Source organism: Sarcophilus harrisii, chromosome 3 (genome assembly GCF_902635505.1).
Source record: "Sarcophilus harrisii chromosome 3, mSarHar1.11, whole genome shotgun sequence".
Classification (NCBI taxonomy): domain Eukaryota; kingdom Metazoa; phylum Chordata; class Mammalia; order Dasyuromorphia; family Dasyuridae; genus Sarcophilus; species Sarcophilus harrisii.
The window spans coordinates 554,154,752-554,172,190 of NC_045428.1; the positions used below are offsets into that span (position 1 = coordinate 554,154,752).

At 38.5% G+C, this 17,439-nt stretch overlaps 1 protein-coding gene across 3 annotated transcripts in view; it reads right to left on the bottom strand.

Moving 5' to 3' along the window:
- PHACTR4 (phosphatase and actin regulator 4) overlaps window positions 1-17,439 on the bottom strand; it is a 109,470-nt gene that overhangs the window by 6,489 nt on the left and 85,542 nt on the right. For all 3 annotated transcript variants that reach the window (XM_012545582.3, XM_012545581.3, XM_023499897.2), the window contains 7 exons: window positions 15,024-15,188; window positions 14,277-14,687; window positions 8,583-9,174; window positions 6,622-6,821; window positions 5,194-5,347; window positions 2,995-3,050; window positions 607-668 (listed from right to left, as the gene is read on the bottom strand). In XM_012545582.3, coding sequence (XP_012401036.1) covers window positions 607-668; window positions 2,995-3,050; window positions 5,194-5,347; window positions 6,622-6,821; window positions 8,583-9,174; window positions 14,277-14,687; window positions 15,024-15,188 — 1,640 coding nt within the window. The remainder of the gene's footprint in view (window positions 1-606; window positions 669-2,994; window positions 3,051-5,193; window positions 5,348-6,621; window positions 6,822-8,582; window positions 9,175-14,276; window positions 14,688-15,023; window positions 15,189-17,439) is intronic.

Sequence of the window (17,439 nt, forward strand, 5' to 3'; positions counted from 1 at the left end):
AATTTATAGGATGACAGATCCAGAGCTGGAAGAGCTTTTGGAGGATATGAATATTAACTAAACCCCTACATATGAGGAAGTTGGGGAAAAGAGCAGTTTAAGTGCCTTGAATGGCAGATCTAGGAAGTATCCAAAGAAGGTTTTGAAGCCAAGTCTTCCTGACTATCTAATAGACCATGCTGCCTCTCTGACCCATGATTCTTAAATTAGGCAGCCGAGCAAAATAGTTCTGACCCTTCTTATACATGACAACCCTGTAAAAACTTGAATGTGGCCCCAAATCTTGGCCAACACGGATCCTCACAGGATGTAGTTTTACATTTCCTTGACATTCTAGGATTCTAGCTATCAAAATTCTCCTTGAGACAGGTGCCCAGGAGTGATCCCAATGCTTATGCAGATGTCCAGGCATGGTATGATCTAGATGTAATCTTAGTAATTGAGCTATGCTAGTAAAATAATTAACTGAATTCACAAAAATGTTGAAAATAAAAAAATTGGGGGATCTAAACAAGAGATGAGAATGATAGTTTTTCTAATTCCATGAGTTTCCTCCTAAATCCAATAAAGAATTGTTGGCAGGCAGAACACAGACTATTTTTGTACCTTCCTGGTGAGTCGACGTTTGATTTCTCGTTTTTCTGCTTGCCGGTCAGCTTCATTTTTGGCTGCAATTAGAGGATTGGAAATAAGAAAGTGAATCATTAATTTTTGAAATTCAATTTCTAGAAAACACAGATTCCCCACTATCATATTGAAAGTTTTTCAATTGGCACCAAAAATTCACACAGGGTACTACACTTTTAAGAAATGAGTATCTGGGACTTAGAAGTCAGGTTGCATAGTTCCTTTGTTTTAAAATTTACCAAGTATATGAATGTGGTTTAAGATTACATTAAAAGTGACTTGGTCCTTCTTAAAACCAGTCACAGTTGAAAACTGTGAAGACTTCACTCTAAAAGAAATAATCCTCTACTTGGAGTTTTAAATCTGCCTATCAGTAGAAAGGTGATCCTGGCACTTGTCATTTGTCCTTTCTATACCTCAGTTTTCTCATCTGTAAAATGAGGATAACAACAGCATGAATCAGATGCAAAGTCCTTGCTTCTCCCTTCATAATAGCTCTTCCATACACACTTTTTTGCCTCTGATCTGTTCTCTAGTGTGGAGCAGGAACCTATCACCTCACACCTGGACTACTGCAGCATCCTGCAGTCACCCTGTTACATGTCTCTGTCCACTCCAGTCCATACTCCACTAACAGTAAAACTGATCTTCCCAAAGCTGAGAAGCTTGACTATGGCACATTTTACCAACCCTCTACAATTCCATAAACTCTAGAAGTTCCCTATCAATTACAGTATCAAATATAAAACCCTATTATTTGGCTTTAAAAACCCTTCATTAATTAATAGGGTCCCTCCAAGCTTTCCAGTCTCTTTACTCCTTATAGCCCTGCATACTTAGTCATTTAGTGACACTGACTTCATTAACTATTCTTCAAACAGGAGTGATACCATGCTTGGAAAGCTATTCTTCATCATCTATTCCTCCTAACTTTTCTGGATTCAAGTCTCAGCCTAATCTACCCTTCTGCAAAGAGCTTTTCTGGATGCCTCTTAATTCCAGGGCTTTTCTTCTGCTGATTCTCTTTAGTTTAGTCTGTATATAGCTTGTTTTTACATAAAACTGTATCTTGCCTCCCTCTAATACTGCTCTTTTAGGGCAGGGACTATACATAGTAACTAGTTAAAATGTTTGTTGAGGGGCAGCTAGGTGGTGCAATGGATAGAGCACCAGCCCTGAAGTCAAGAGGACCCGAGTTCAAATCTGCCCTCAGATAGTTAACACTTCCTAGCTGTGTGACTCTGGGTAAGTCTTAACCCCAATTGTTTCAGGGGGGGGGGGGGGGGAAATAATATATATGTAAAAATATGTGTATAGATGAATTTGTATATGTGCAAGCATATGTATATGTTTTTATAAATGTTAACTAGCTATTAATTTCATGAACATCTCTGTCCCTCAGGTTTTTGCATTTGTAAAATGAAGTTAACAACTATTCTAATTGCCTTTCATGATTCCCATGGGATACAAAAAGAACTAATAGATGTGAAAGCACTTTGTGAACTACAACGTGTTACACATATCGTAATACCTTCATTGAAGGGAAGTATAACCATATACCTAAAATGACAGTCTAATATAAAGAAAATATTTCAAGCAATTCTTCTAGTTCATGGAAACTGGACAGAACCCAATGTTCTGTTTCTTGAATGGAGTAGGGAGCTTTTAGAAGTCCTGGGGGAAATAAAAGGAGCAGAAACTGCCAAATAGGCAAGAGTGGCTAAGGAGAAAGCACTAGCGGAATTCAGGGACTGCTCTGAGAAAAAATATCTTGCTGATGGTTTGGGTTTTTTGCCCACAAACACCTGTGTACCAACAACCCCTATAAATCTATCCCTCAAAACAAAGACAAGTAAACAAAGCTGTCACAGAGATTACACTTTCAGTTCAAATCCTTGTTGTTACATTTCCCGAGAGAAAACACATGGGGAATTCCATAGATTCTTTCTAAAAATACAGTTTCCATGTATATGAATACAAAACATATTCTGTTTATAAAGTGTTTTGTAACTGTTAAACCATCACAGAAACATTAAGTATTATGGTGATCACCACCACCATCATTCTGTGATACCTCAAGGTGAGAACAATCAGATGAACCTAATATTCAAAGGTTACACTGTTAGAGGAAAAGATGAAAGCTTACAGAGTCTCAGTTCCTTCATTGAGTTTCTACTTCCAACACATCCAGTTTTACATGGCAAAAACTCTCGATAGGAATAGAAGGTGGCAAGTACAAATGACTCCTCCCAGTTCTAAATTTTGTTTTTGTTTAATGATATGTAAAGGTCAGAAATGTAAAACCTCCAATGTACAAAACACCCCCTACCACAACCTAATGTAGCTCTAGTGACAGCTGTTACTCACGCTGGAGTATGTTTCTTTGTTCCAGTTCTTCTGCCGTCGGTCTCTGACTCAGTCGCCTAAAAGAAGGACACAAAGCATTAAGGCTCTGATCCACACTTGCTTTGGGGGACTGGCATATTAAAGGGGGAGCAATATTATTTTTTGCTGATAGTACACAACATTGCTAGACTCAGGAGCAAAGCAGCATATTCCATCCATGAATATGGGATGTTCAGGTCAACCTTGGGCTTCTTGCATAAAGGCTCTTCATCTGTACATTAAAGAATTTTTTAATGAAGTTTTTCAGCTGTTATTGCCAATAAGGTCTTTTGATGCTAGAGGTACTTGAAGAAAACTGAAGTTCAGGAATCAAGGCCATAAAGACTAAACACACCCCTTCCCGCTAAATCTAAGAGTCACTAAGTTTAGAGCCTTCATCGTTCTTGACACAGCAGGATTAGATACTATGTACTGCTTCTCTATACTCTCCTCTCTGTGTCTCTATGACCCTGCAATGTGGCTTTCTCTCTGTAAATTCATCATCTGGATGTTCTATGCCAAGGCTTTGTGTTGGGACCTTTCCCATTCTATCTCTATACTCTTGGATAAAGATTATCAACTTCTATGGAATCAATTAGCATATTGGCAGATCTAACTCCTAAATCTACATAAATTAATCTTGCTTTTTCTACCAACCTCCATCCAGTTCCACATCGAAATGACAAATCCACATAGATGTGTTCCATAGATGGGGAAACATAGGAAAAGCATTTTTAGTTGAACAAAAAATAAGAATAAATATTTCTCAAGTCTAAAGTCTGTATCCAGATTTTTTCCTTGATAAAGTAGTCAAGAATCAAAGGTAAATAGAAAGATCTTTGGACTATGAAAATCATGGACATCCCTATTCCCAGAAGGCAATTAGGATCTTCCTAAGGGCAGTATCAATTTTCCCCACTCTGAAGGGATTAGAATACAGATTACAGAAGTCTTTTTCAATCTTTCAGGTTGAAGAATTAGATTATATGACTTTTGCTCTGTAAGATGTGGTAGATGTTAACCTAAAACCGTTTCCTTGTTTAAAGCTTTACAAACTTTACTTCAAATTCTCCTTTATTAGAGATATTCAAGAGCACAAGAAGAGGGTGGGAATGGAATATGTTCCTTTAGACACTTACCTATGTTAAAATACTTGGAATTAAGATGACAAATTAATTTTGACAAAGATAATCATATTTTTGATTGAAAACAAAAAGTAAGCTATTTTTCACACTGCCTGATAGCCCAAATACAATTTATTCCTAACAGAAAGTACTCTCTTGAATCCCATAGCAGGATGTGAAGATTTGACTTCTCTCTCTTCTTCTCTCGAATGTTTGCCTATGTCTCTCAGCAAACATAATACTCTCCCATGACTGCAGCTTCCAGTCACTCAAGCTTCTCACTGTACCCTGCTGATGGTTTGGGTTTTTTGCCCACAAACACCTGTGTACCAACAACCCCTATAAATCTATCCCTCAAAACAAAGACAAGTAAACAAAGCTGTCACAGAGATTACACTTTCAGTTCAAATCCTTGTTGTTACATTTCCCGAGAGAAAACACATGGGGAATTCCGTAGATTCTTTCTAAAAATACAGTTTCCCTGACTCATCTACTAAGTGATCTTCTATCCTTGGATACTGCAATAACTTCCTAATGGTCCTTTCTAAGTGACTGACCCCCCTCTTCATAAAGTAGCTCAAGGGACATTCTTAAAGCTCACACTGGATCACATCATTGTTCTATTTAACAAGTTTCTAGGACTGCCTATAGGATCCAAAATAAACTTTTTTGTTTGGCAATCAGTGTGCTGAATGTTTTTGAATGATTTGAAAAGAAGGAATGTTTGAGAGATGTTAGAAAGCTGCAATCGTCATGTAGACACTGGCAACAATTTAGATATTGAGGGATGAGTGAGGAGAGAGAAGAGGATGCGATATCTAGGATGACCCCAAGATTGGGAGCCTTAGGAACAGGGAAGATAGTGCTATCTTCTACAGGAAAGGGAGAAAAGATAATAAGTTCTATTTTAGATATGCTGAGTTTAAGATGCCTATGGAACATCCAATTCAATATGGATTAAGTATCAATATGTAATTCAATATAACTGAAGGGAAGTTGGAGGTGTGAGGCTGGAGGTCAGCAGAAAGGGAAAAAGTAGGACAGACATACATCCTACCTGATCAACGTATTCCCAATCTGATGTCGGATTTCATTCCACTCCTCCTTGCTCTTTCGAGGCCAAGAGTTCAGCCCCAGGTCTGAATCACTTGGTTTGTTATTCAGCTTCATGGCCAGAGTATCTTTCCTTTTCACTCTGTTAGCCAGAGCACCTGCAGGATATGGAGAAAACATGAAGTACTCAAAGAGAACTGCTACACTGCCAACTTTCTCTATAACCAAAAAGGATTAGGTTTACAAAAGCTTAATGTAAAGTGGAAACAGAAAGCTATCACATTGTTCAAAGTGGCACATGGAAACCAAAAAGAAATTTAAAAATCTCCCAAATCATTTCCCCATTCTTTCTTTTTTTTCTTTTTGAGATGAGGAGAAAGTCTTGACTTACATCCCAATTAAAATAGATAATATATTTGCTGAGAAAGCCTCTTCTGTTGGACTTCTTTTGTTACTCAATTACATACTGCCATGTGCCCACTCCAAGTACTCTGGGATGGCTAGAAATGGAGCAAATAGCAGTAGTACTGTTTAGAGATTCAATTAAATTAGGAGATAAAGGTGAAAAATCTTGACATATTCCTGCAATGGAACAAATAAATGGTTTCCAATATGAAAAGCTCTAAGGTTTAGATGCTTACAAAACAAGTAGAAACAGGGAGAGGAAGAAAAGAGTTTGATTACAATCCTTTCAAAGAGAAGTAAATGAAAGACATTAGAACTTTCCTAATTGTTTAACAAGGAAGAATGGAGATATCTCTACCCAAATAGAAAGGCCTGGAGAGTTGGGTGTAATGACTTCTTTTGCATGTCAACTCGCCCCATTCCTTTTTGTTGTAGTTGCTAAAGCTATATACTCTTAACTCTGTTCCTTTTTAGTATAATATCCAACTGTTTATGTATGCTTTTTGGCTCGTCCAAGCATGCTAATGAAATAAAAAACAAGTACCACTTGGTACAAGGATCATTGTGGGGGACAGATCAGGGCTCTGATTTTATTGATATCAGAAATTCCCTTTCTTAATGGAGGTCAGCAGCTATTCTGCAAGGTCTATTCAAATAGACCTTGGAAGTCTATCTGAAGGTATGGAGAGCCTACCTAGGATTGTATAACTAGTACATGTTTATTGGGGGGACCTGAGCAAAGGCTTTCCTGCTCTCTGTGTATGTCATGTTGCTTCATGTTTCATAGGAAGTCTATATTCTAGCTTGCCCTGCCAAAGTCCCATACAAATATTCCACAATAATAATCCATATAAATACAAACTATTAAATCCAGCTGATGTCCTGAATGTACTATTAAGGGGTGGAGATACAAGATCATGTAAGAAAAGTTCAGGCGTGATTTATGGTGGTTACTTAGACCATAATCAGTCTGACTGATGAGAAAAGCAACATGCTTCCTCTCTAACCAAATTCACCCATTTCTTACTGTGTTGGCTTTCATCTTCATCTTCTTCATCTCTATACAAAATGGGTCCCTCAGAATCAGAGTCACTCCCCTTTTCTTCTTCTTCTTCCTCCTGCACACACTGTGGTATGAGTTTAGGAACAGCTGAGGTAGATGCCATATCCCCAACATAAGTTGATGGACAGGGCTGATAATCTTCCTCCTCCTCTTCATCGTCTGGACTAACAAATTAGGACAATTATTTTTCTCCTAGTACAAGCCAAATAATTATATATGAGAAAAGTTCCAAAAATTGGGCAATAAGGCATACTAAGTGGCCAACAACATGAAACATTTATGCTAATTTCCTCACTCATCTATAACAGTTTTTTCTGAGAGACTTCTACCTAAGCTTCTCTTGGTCCTATTGTAGTGACTTATGAGACTGTTTTGGGTTCTAGGACACTGTAATAACTAAAATACTGTTTTTGTCTAAGGAAGAAGAGAGCAATGAGATGAAAGATTAACTTTTCTTTAATATTGCAGACTTAACATTATTATTCACACATTAATACCCTACTGGTGGAGATATGAACTGATCCAACCATTATAGAGAGCAATGCAGAAATAAGGGATACAAAACTGCACACTCTGACCAAGCAACATTACTACTAGGTTTGTATGCCAAAGAAATAAACAAAAAGGAAAAGAAGCTATATGTACAAAAATATTCACAAAAGTTTTTTTGTGGTGGCAAAGAATTAGACATTGAGAGGATGCCCCTTAAGTGGGGAACTGCTGAACAAATTTTGGTATATATGATTGTGATGGAATATAGTGAAATGACAAGCAGGACACTCTCAGAAAAATCTGGACTTATATGAATTTGATGCAAAATAACTAGAACTAGAACACTGTACACAGTAATAGTAATATTGTATGAGGATCAACTGTGAATAAGTTAGCTATTGCCAGTAATACTATGATTCAAGACAATTCCAAAAGATTTATGGTAAAAAAGGCTATACACCTCCAGAGAAAGAACTGATGGAGTCTGAATACAGACTGAAGTATATACTTTATTTTGCTTCAGTTTTGTTGACATGGTTATTATTTTTTGATTTGTGTTTTCTTTCACAACATGACTAATATAGAAATATGTTTTGCATGATTACACATGTAAAGAGAATTTGGGATTCAAAAAATGTCAAAAATTGTTTTCCCCCATGTAATTGGAATAAAACATTAAATTAAAAATATTATTCAGTTTATTTCAAGCTCTCAAACTGTCTTTTTATCAATTGTAGAGGTGAATACATCTTAGTACATCTGTGAGTGCAAAGGACATGGAGAAGCAAATGATTTGTTAAACAGTGGAATGACTGAAAGCCTTTGTATACTTGAATACTTGTATACTTCCTCTATAGATGGAAGCTAATTACTAAATCTTCAAGGCCACAAAATGATATGGATCCAGTCATAATTTTTCTTAATACTTCTGGAAAATGGGTAAACTGTGCAAAAACAAATATTATTCGAGTAGTCTTTTAAATGTTGATAGGTAGAATCCAGTGGCACAATTTTGCTTGGGAAGGTTGCAAACAAAAACCTTCTCTAATAAATTACTAGGCTAGTGGTCTTGGGGAAGGGGGAGGTGAGGAAGAAAAATTTGGAAGACAAAGTTTTACAAAAACAAATATTGAAAACTATCATTAAGTGTATTTGGAAAAATAAAATACTATTAAGAAAACATGAATCTACAGAGAGTCAATTCTAAAGACTGAGTGATGTAGATAAGACAGAAACATGTAATAAATACATATGTATTAGGTATCACATAAAACATAAACAATCTAGATTAGACGCACACTTGACTTTCCTCTATTCCCTAACAGTGTGCCTTAGAGGTTTAATTTAAAATAAATATTTATAAATTTTTAAAAAAGAATGCTATCTTGATGGGTAGAAGTATATATATTATGAAAGACTCAAGTGACACTCACACTTTAAGCATTTCAATAGTGATAGGGAGTGACCTGGTGCGACCCAAAGTACCGCTGTCTTCTGAAAAGCTTTTGCCATTCTCAAAAAGCAAGGAATGAGCCCTCTGAGATTCCTCCAATGGCGGGGTAATGGGCAGCGGTGAGGTCAAGGCTTGCTGGATGCGGATATGCAGTGGTAGTGGGGGAAGTCGAGAGGAGGTGTTGGGCTCTCCAAAGCTTTGTTCAGCTGTCCTCTTGGGGGGTTCTGAGGCCTGATCTTCCAGCTGAGGGACATCTGGGGGTAGTTCAAGGGAGGGGGAGTGCTCAATTTCTGGCACAATTTGAAGAGTTTTAGGAGGTAATGGAGGAGAACATGGGGGCTCAGGAGGTCTGTGAGTAGGCAAAGGGGGAGAAGGGGAGGGAGGTGGGATTATCTGGACTGAATTGGAAGCCGAGCAACTGCTCCCCTCTCTCTGACCATTTGGAGGTTTTGTTGTGGCAGCAGCAGACTCAGAGGAAGGCATGTGAGTAGACAGAATCCCCCTCTTGGGTGGTAAAAGTGGGGATGGCTTTGCCAGCAATGTACCACTGTTTATTGCTTGTGAAAGTTCAGCTGTAAAGGGAAGAGAAAAACCTTAGTTAAACTTGAATTGAGAGATGGAGATAATCAGGATAGGCAATGGATCTAATCTGCAACAAAAGGATACAAATCCTAGTCATTTAGCAAATTATCTAATTTCACTACCTTACTAGATGCTTTAGATATTTCATTCCTAAGCAAAATTCACTCCCCATAACAGAGAAAGATAAATTGTCAGATTTCTTAGAAAAGATCTTCCTACTTCCATGGCATTTTGTCGGTGATAAATTTTTACTGTTACCCAAGGTAACAGAGACAGGTAACAGTTTTTCAGGTAGAAGTAGTTGATTCAATATGAAGGGGGTCAGAAACACAAGGAGATCCTCTGGTGATCCAGTCCTCTATAATTCATTAAAACAGAAAAGGAATGACACCCAAACAGATGCTAGGAGGAAAGAGGAATTAAGCAACTTCCTCAGACAATTACTGCAGTGTGGGACTGAATGATTTAACAAGAACACCACGCATTTACATATCACTTTTCCTAGCAAAACCTCTAAGTACATTCCCCTGTCATTTGATTAATTTAAGGTATAATGATACAGAAAGGTAGAGACTATTCTAGCCATCTGATAAAGGAAGAAGCTGAGGCTCCTGAAGTTACAGAAGGTGCCCATTATCACATGACCAATCAGCGCCAAGTCAAACCAAGCAGCGAGGCCTCCAGATTTCTATTTCCTCTCCACAAGATCATACTTGTCGCTTACATTCTCCAATATCAATAGTAACTTGAGTCTAGACACTCTCTTGGGAATATATATGCATTATAACAATTGTGTCTGACTCTTAAAAATATTGGAGTAGACTGCCACCTATTTCTTCAGTTTACTTTACAGAAGAGGAAACTGAAGCAAATGGAGTGAAGTGACTTTTCCAATGTCACACAGCTAGTAAGTGTTATGGGCCAGAACTTGAAACAAGGTGCTAAGTCAGTGGAATTGATAGAGACATGGTTATTTAGAATGGTGCTTAACAGTTCTCTAGTTCAGTACATGTACTTAGTACTTACTATAGTTCTATAAGATTCACATTTTTGATAAGAGACCATACATATAAGCTCAGACAAACTCATCCAGAATCAGAACTAGGGAAGACAGAGAAATGGTGGCAGACTCTCCTTTTTTGCTTTGCCACGAAACCAAGATCCGGAAGGCCTCCAGAAAAACTAGTCAAGTCCCAAGGGAAGGAGACAAGATTTTGAAGGAGACAATAAAGGATTTGGACCTTAATCCCTGGCTGCACTTGTGATGATTACTGAACTGAAACGAAGGCTGCCTCCAGAGACCCCAAGAAAACCTTAACAGAGAATATTACACTAAGGGTCCAAGGATGGATTTGAACTTAGAAAGAAGAGTCTGGCTCAAGGTCTGGTACTCTAGGCACTGTGCCACCTACCCATGCTACAACTATTTGTATTCCCGGGTAATTCCTCAGGCTTTTTTCTGGCTCCAATCCTAACAATCACAATTTCCAAAAGATCCTTTACAGAAGATACTGTAATGACATTTAGGAAGTTCCCGGGAACACACAACTCCTTTCAGGGTTTGTCTTGATTAAAATAAAATTGTTCAAAAGATGAGGTCTGCTTGTGCCTGGCAGCCTACCTCTATTCAGTTTTCTCTTACTAGCTCCCAATTCCTCTTTAGATACCCACTCTGATTTGTAACTCATCCCCCAAAAGCATCCAATTCCCCTAAAGAGTCCCTTGGTGTCTGCCCAATTTGAGATATCTGGGAACTTCTTATCTCTTTCTCTGGCTCATTTTACAAATGAGAGGTAATTAGAGGTAAACAGAAAAATGATTCCACCAGGTCCCACATGGATTAAGTGTCTAATCTAGATTTGAAGTTGGGATTACCTGACTCCAAGTCCTGTGATATCTAGCTGTTTCAATATCCTGATGACTATAATCTATATAAACATTTTCTCAAGCCAAGTGTTTCCAAAATCACTTAATTAAAGAAACTTTCAAATGCAGGCCATCCTTGACAAGTACAGAAGAAAAAAGATTTTTATAACTCTTAGCAAGCTATCCAAAAGTTAAGGCCTGGAGGTTTTTCTTTAGATCTTTAGATAGTTGGTGCATACCAGCGCAAGAACGAAGTATGACTTTTACTAGTGGACGTAACTCCAGAAGCTATTAACATAAATCCTGAAAAATGAGGAGACCAACTCTTCCAATATTTTTGTTTTAGATTAAAAGTTCCCCATATGACAAAAGAGAATTGGTATAGAGAAGGTTTAACTTCTAGTTCACAGAATTTCATGTTACACTCCTGTTTTTACTCAGAAATTTTTACTGTTGGGCTCACAGTAATGTGGAAATAACTTCTGTTTCATTAATTATCATATTACATTGAAAAGGATTTCTATTTGAAGTCAGAGAGTAGTTCAAATCTAGGCCCTACTAATTAAGCACCTGGCTTAGGAAGCTGCAAGACATAGTTCAAATTTTATCTGTCACATATACTGACAGGGTGGGCTGAGTAAATCACTTAACTGCTCAATGCTCTAGATAAAAACAAAGAAGGGGCCGATCAGCATTAGTAGAGGGAGGAACTCCCCAGCCCATGTCAATACCATAACAAACCCAGATGGGTCCCAGTCCAGGAGTCTTGAGTTCCTTCATCTTAAATTAAATGAGGCTGCACTGGGCCCTCTCAGGTCTGCTTGTGGCAGTAAATAAGGGAACCTATGATGAACAATGAGATCATAGTCCCATAAATTATCAAAGTCAATATCTCAGTAACAATGTGTATGACTTTGTTGGGGGAGGCAAGATTAGGAAAGCAGAGGTTGGCTAATCACAAGTTCTTTGCCAGAAAACATTATAGACTCAAAGAGGCTCCGAGAGCTTGTTTAGAAGTAACTTGTTCCATGGCATGACAGAACAATATGCCAGGGTGCCAAAAATGGGCAGCCCTGAAAGTCTGATCTTTATGTCAAGGACACAAGCTGGTCTCTCAGTCTCTTCAGTGCTTATCTGTTTTCTTCCTGTAGGGGTGGTGATTGACTCTACAGCTGGCCCTTTTAGGAAGCAGCAGTAGAGATGAAAGAAATCCCCGGAATGGAAGGGAGAAGCCCTGGGTCCTAGCTCTGAGTGCGACACCACTGTGTGATTTTAGACAAAGCAGTGAAATTTTGGGACTCCAATTTTCTCATCCATGAAACAGACACAAACCCTTTTCTGTTCTATATTGACAAGAGAACTGGACTTGGGAATAAAAAATTCCAAAATTGATTTTGTAATTCCAATCTAGATTAGCTATGTGACTTTAGGCCAGCCACTACCATCTCTATTTTCTCATCTGTAAAAATGGGAAAATAGCTGTTCAGTTTTCCTATGGAATCTGTTGTAAGGAAAGCTCCACATAAATGAAGGTTTTAGAGAAAGAGTATATAAAAGTTCCTTGAATTTTAAAGAACTCTATAAGGCAGGCATAATAACAGCAATACTACTTTAACTTGTTTCTCATCCCTCTCCTTCCAGTCACCCCATTCCACTTGAAAATACTGGCAATTTAAACAAGCTCATTTTCAATTTCCTTATTATTCATAAGAACTTTTAAATAGAGGAAATTAAGGACATCCCCTGAAAGACCACCCTCAGAACTGCAGTCCTTCTCCCTAGCTCTGAGTTACTGACTGAGAAACCCTCCAACCTGCTCTGGCATGCCAGGAAATGATGATCTAAAGGAGTCTGAAATAAAAATAAAAATGTTTCCATTCTACCACTTACTTTTCTTTTAAAATTACTCACTCTTCTTGAAGGAAGTACTGTGGCAAACAACAATAATAACAATGATCCACAAGCAGTGAGACTGTGTTTCCAGGGATAACTCAGAAACAAGGTGTCAGTCAGTCTCTGACCCTTGTAGGCAGGTCCCACCTGCTAGGGAACACAGCCATTCCCAGAGCAGGTTATAAAGGCTCTCTACTTCTCAGCAGGCAGAAGAGAGCAGAAATGGAAAAAAGGAGGAAGGAAAGAGAAAGTTTGGCCTGGGGGGGTGGGGGGGGAAGGAAACAAAGAATCAGAGACCTCTAAAGGAAGATGGCACTTTAGATAGATAGATGGCATCTATCCAACCAATCAGAAGTATCTTTTCTGTTTACAACACTCCCCTCCCCACTTCTCCACACACAGCCTCTCTCAGACACCTTTCAATTAAAGGAGGCTCCCTACCTTTCAAAGCAATCTAGTCTCTTTTTGAATAGCTGCATTTATAGCTAGCAGGCAGTTTTCCCTAAAAGCTGAGTCTAAAACTTCCCTCCAAATTCTATATATCAATGGAAACATTCCAATATATCTTTATCATGAAACAGTCCTTCATGTATTTGCATCTAACAACCATTTCCTACCATCCCCATTCTTATTCTCAACCAGCCACCAGTTCCTTTTTCCTTCAAGGGGAAATAATGATATTCCTGGGTAGCTTTTCAACCATATTACTTATTTTTAAATGATTGAAATCCTTGGATAACACAGGTACTCGTGTATAGTTTCATATACATTTAAGGTAAATCTTGTTAGTTTTGTTTTCAGAATAGCCAGTAGGCTACTTGAAAGCTGGGTCCATAAGTTACAGGTTATACACAGTCCAACTTGGGTAAGAGTACAAATAGGATTGAAATGTTAGTCAATTAAACATTTTCATTAATCTGCAATGAGAACTAGCACAAACAGCAAATGCTATGGATAAAGTCACAACAAAGACAAGTACTTTAAAAGCTTCTCAAAGCTACCTCAATTAGAATCTTTAAGAGATTTCTTGGCTCATGCATATAATTAACAGAACTTTATACATTTAAGTCATCAGGGTAATGTATCTGGACCCTCAAAAACCACTATTAGCTAAAAAAAAAAAAAAAAAAAAAAAGTCATCATGGCAGAAGCTTCTGGCCCCACTATTCAGTTTTCATACTCAGAAAAGTTTTTATAAGTTCTTCCAAATTTATGCAAACTAAATATGTACATATAACAATGCTTTCTTTAAAAACAAATCCATTTTTCTCTTCTTAAGGATCAATTTAATTTCCCTAAGCTATGCTTGATGACAATCTCAAAAGTCACTTACCAATAACAGGGTTACTGTTTCTGTTAGCTGGTTTAGGGGGAGGGATGGGGGGCTGCTTGGCAGGGGCAGTGTGGGTCACATTCAAGGTAGCAATTGTGTTAGTGCTGTGTACAGGAACAACAGGCAGAGTTCTGGGAGCTGGGGTAGGGGTGCTGGAGGAACTAACTGTCTTTGTTAGGCCTGGGGCTGCAGCTGCAGTGCTGGCAGTAGGTGCTGTGGAGGAAGAAGAGGAAGAGGTGGACGATGAGGAGGAAATGGTCCTTGCAGTGTTGCCACCAGTGGTGTCATCTGCTTGTCCATCACTTTCTTCCTGAGAAGATGACAAGGGTCTTTTGGGTCGTGGCAAAAACGGCCTGGATGCTGGTTCAGGAATGGATTCCACTTCAGAACTGGGTCGGCTTCCAGATGAGCCTATGAAATAAGGTTGTTGTTTTATTAAAGAAGAGAATTGGTGGAGACATAAGGAGTCAATATGAATAGGGAGTTAATTAACTCGGACACTGATGATCCCAAGATCCTTTACAACTAGTGTCTCCATATTCTTTCCTCTCTACTTCTGTCACAATTTGGCTATTTCTCTTCTTGGTGATTCTTTCACCAGAGGATAGGCAAGAAGAATGATAAAGGTTAAAATTCCACTAATCTCTCACTTTTGCCACAAGTAAGACAAATTGAGAGTTTGCTGCCGCTGTCCCTCTGAAGTCCTGTTTCAAACCCAGAGGATCCCACAACTCAACAAATGCTCACCTGGTTGTGTCTTTGGTTCCTCTCCTGGAAAAGGCTTCTTAAACCTTGTTATCCTTCCAAGCTCCTCCTCCATCTGGCTGGGATTTGAAGGCCCGGCACTCCCAATGGGAATGGTATGGCCATTCTTTAATGTGGTATGGCTGAACTTCCCAGAATCCTCACTTGCTGTACAGAGTTTAAAAAAAAAAAAAAAAAAAGCTAAAATGAAGAAACAAACAATAGTCTATGGGGAAAAAAGCTAGTGTTGTACAGTATTTCTTATGCCACACACTCAACTGATAACTCCATTTTATTTAAACAATGAATAAAAAAACCTGCTCACTTTCACCTTGGAAGCCTGGTTAAAAAAACAGGACTAAAGTGAGGAACCACTAGAATGCTTGAGTGAGTATGAAATTTCTTAAGATGCATTCATCGTCACAGAGATTAAAGAAGGTTCTAGATGCCACTGGGAGATTCTGCCAAAAAACACCTGGGTTCTCTGAGGAGAAAACAAAACAATAAAAGAGACCCAACTCCTAGAAACCATCCAATCTGCTGGCATCTTGGGGAAGGGTCCAGTGTCTTTTGCAAAGACTATCTTATTTTAGCTTTTGTGGGAATCAGAAATGTGAGGGTCATGGACCACATGGACCCCTAGAGCAGCTCACCCTGGCCATCATATAAAAAAATGCTCCTCCTCTCCATTTGTCAACAACCACCTCACCTCAAGCAATCCAGGGATGGGTTAGAAGATGATTATGGATAGCGTAAGCAGGAAGCCAGCAGATTAAAATATACTTTATAAATTATTCTTTTTCTCACAGTTGAGGTAACCAATAGAGAAGAAGAAGCCTTGGGCTTGGCCAAGGAAAGAATCTTGGGTCAGGTGATCAGGCTTCTAGTCCCAGATCCACACTGATATGGCTGTATAATCTGGGGCATGCTGCTTTACCCTTTGGACCAAAGTATTTCTAAGAGAAGGGGAGTGGAGTTGGTAATCTCTGAATTACTATCCAGCAATTAAGTTTCTCTAATTATATTTCCAGGAGATTCCTCAACTTAAAAAAGTAACAGAAATATGACAATTCAAAGGGGAAAAAAAAGAGATACATCTCTTATTAAGGCAGTTGAGTTTTTTAAAAATGCAGGAGTACAAACACAAATCAATCATTCACATCAAAGCAGCAAATAAATAAATAATTTCCTTTTAAAGAATATTCTAAAGGCTCCATATACAAGCTATATTTCATCTAAACAATTTCAATAGGAATTGTCCATTCCAATCTCCAAATCACTGTTACTGTAGTATTTGCCAGCTTAAAAAGCTTTTCCCTGCTAATCCTGTGAGGTAAAAAGCACAATGTTGTCAATCAACTTATAGAAGGGGAAAATGAGGCTCCAAATTCCACACCCAGGAAATCCAAGAGCCAGGACTTAACCCCACATCTGGCGACACTAAATCCAGGGCATTTTTAACTAAAGACAGCGGCTTCCCCAGGGTTATAAATACGGAGAAAGGATCTGCAAGGTTGTGAAAAACCTAATGTTATGCAGACCAAATCAGGCCGAAGGTAAAGCCCAAGCTGCCCCCCTCCATGTCCCAACACATTGCCAGCTGCCCCTCCCAGGAGTTGGCCCCTCCTGGGTGGTAAAACGCAGCAAATCAAAGTCTGAGATGGCTCTCTGCACCTGCTAGGCTCCAGACAGTTGCCACCAAAAGGAGCAGAGCTGGCATGGAGGGCTGGCCCACCCAGGAAACAAGGAACTAATAAGAAAGGGATCTGTTGTGAAGGACACAGGCAGAAGCCAGAAGGAGGGTGGGACAGCACCCATAAGAAAGAAGGGACAAACATTTACTCAAACTGAGACATGGGAGGGGACTTGCTGTGAATGAAATGGTTACCTGCATTCAACTGAATGCAGACTAACTGCAATGACCATCTTAGTCTAACAAAATGGAAGGTGAAATCCAATCTCTTTCAGGCATATGCTGCTTGGTTTTGTATGATGTAAAACCTGACCAAAATGAACGCTATATTTATGAAAACACAAGACTTTTCATGATATAATAAAAAGAACTTTGAATTAAGAGTTTGACAATATAGTATGTCAACACTGAATTTATTGATTAACTTTAGAGAAGTCATTTTTTCTCTCTCTGTCTGAGTTTCTACATTTGTAAAATAAAAGAGGTCAGACTAGAAGAACTTTAAAGACCCTTCTCCCTCAAAAATTCCATAACTTCTAATTTTAATTAGAGAAAAAAACCAGAATATAGATTGGGAATTATTTTTTTTACTAACAGTGGGAAAAACAGAACCACTAGAATTTTTTTGTCACTAGTTTCTACCCATTTCTGAGCTATTTTTAAAAAATAGCTATTTTAAAAGTGTTTTAAAATCAGGTGTAAGGATTTCACTTATAATGTTCATGC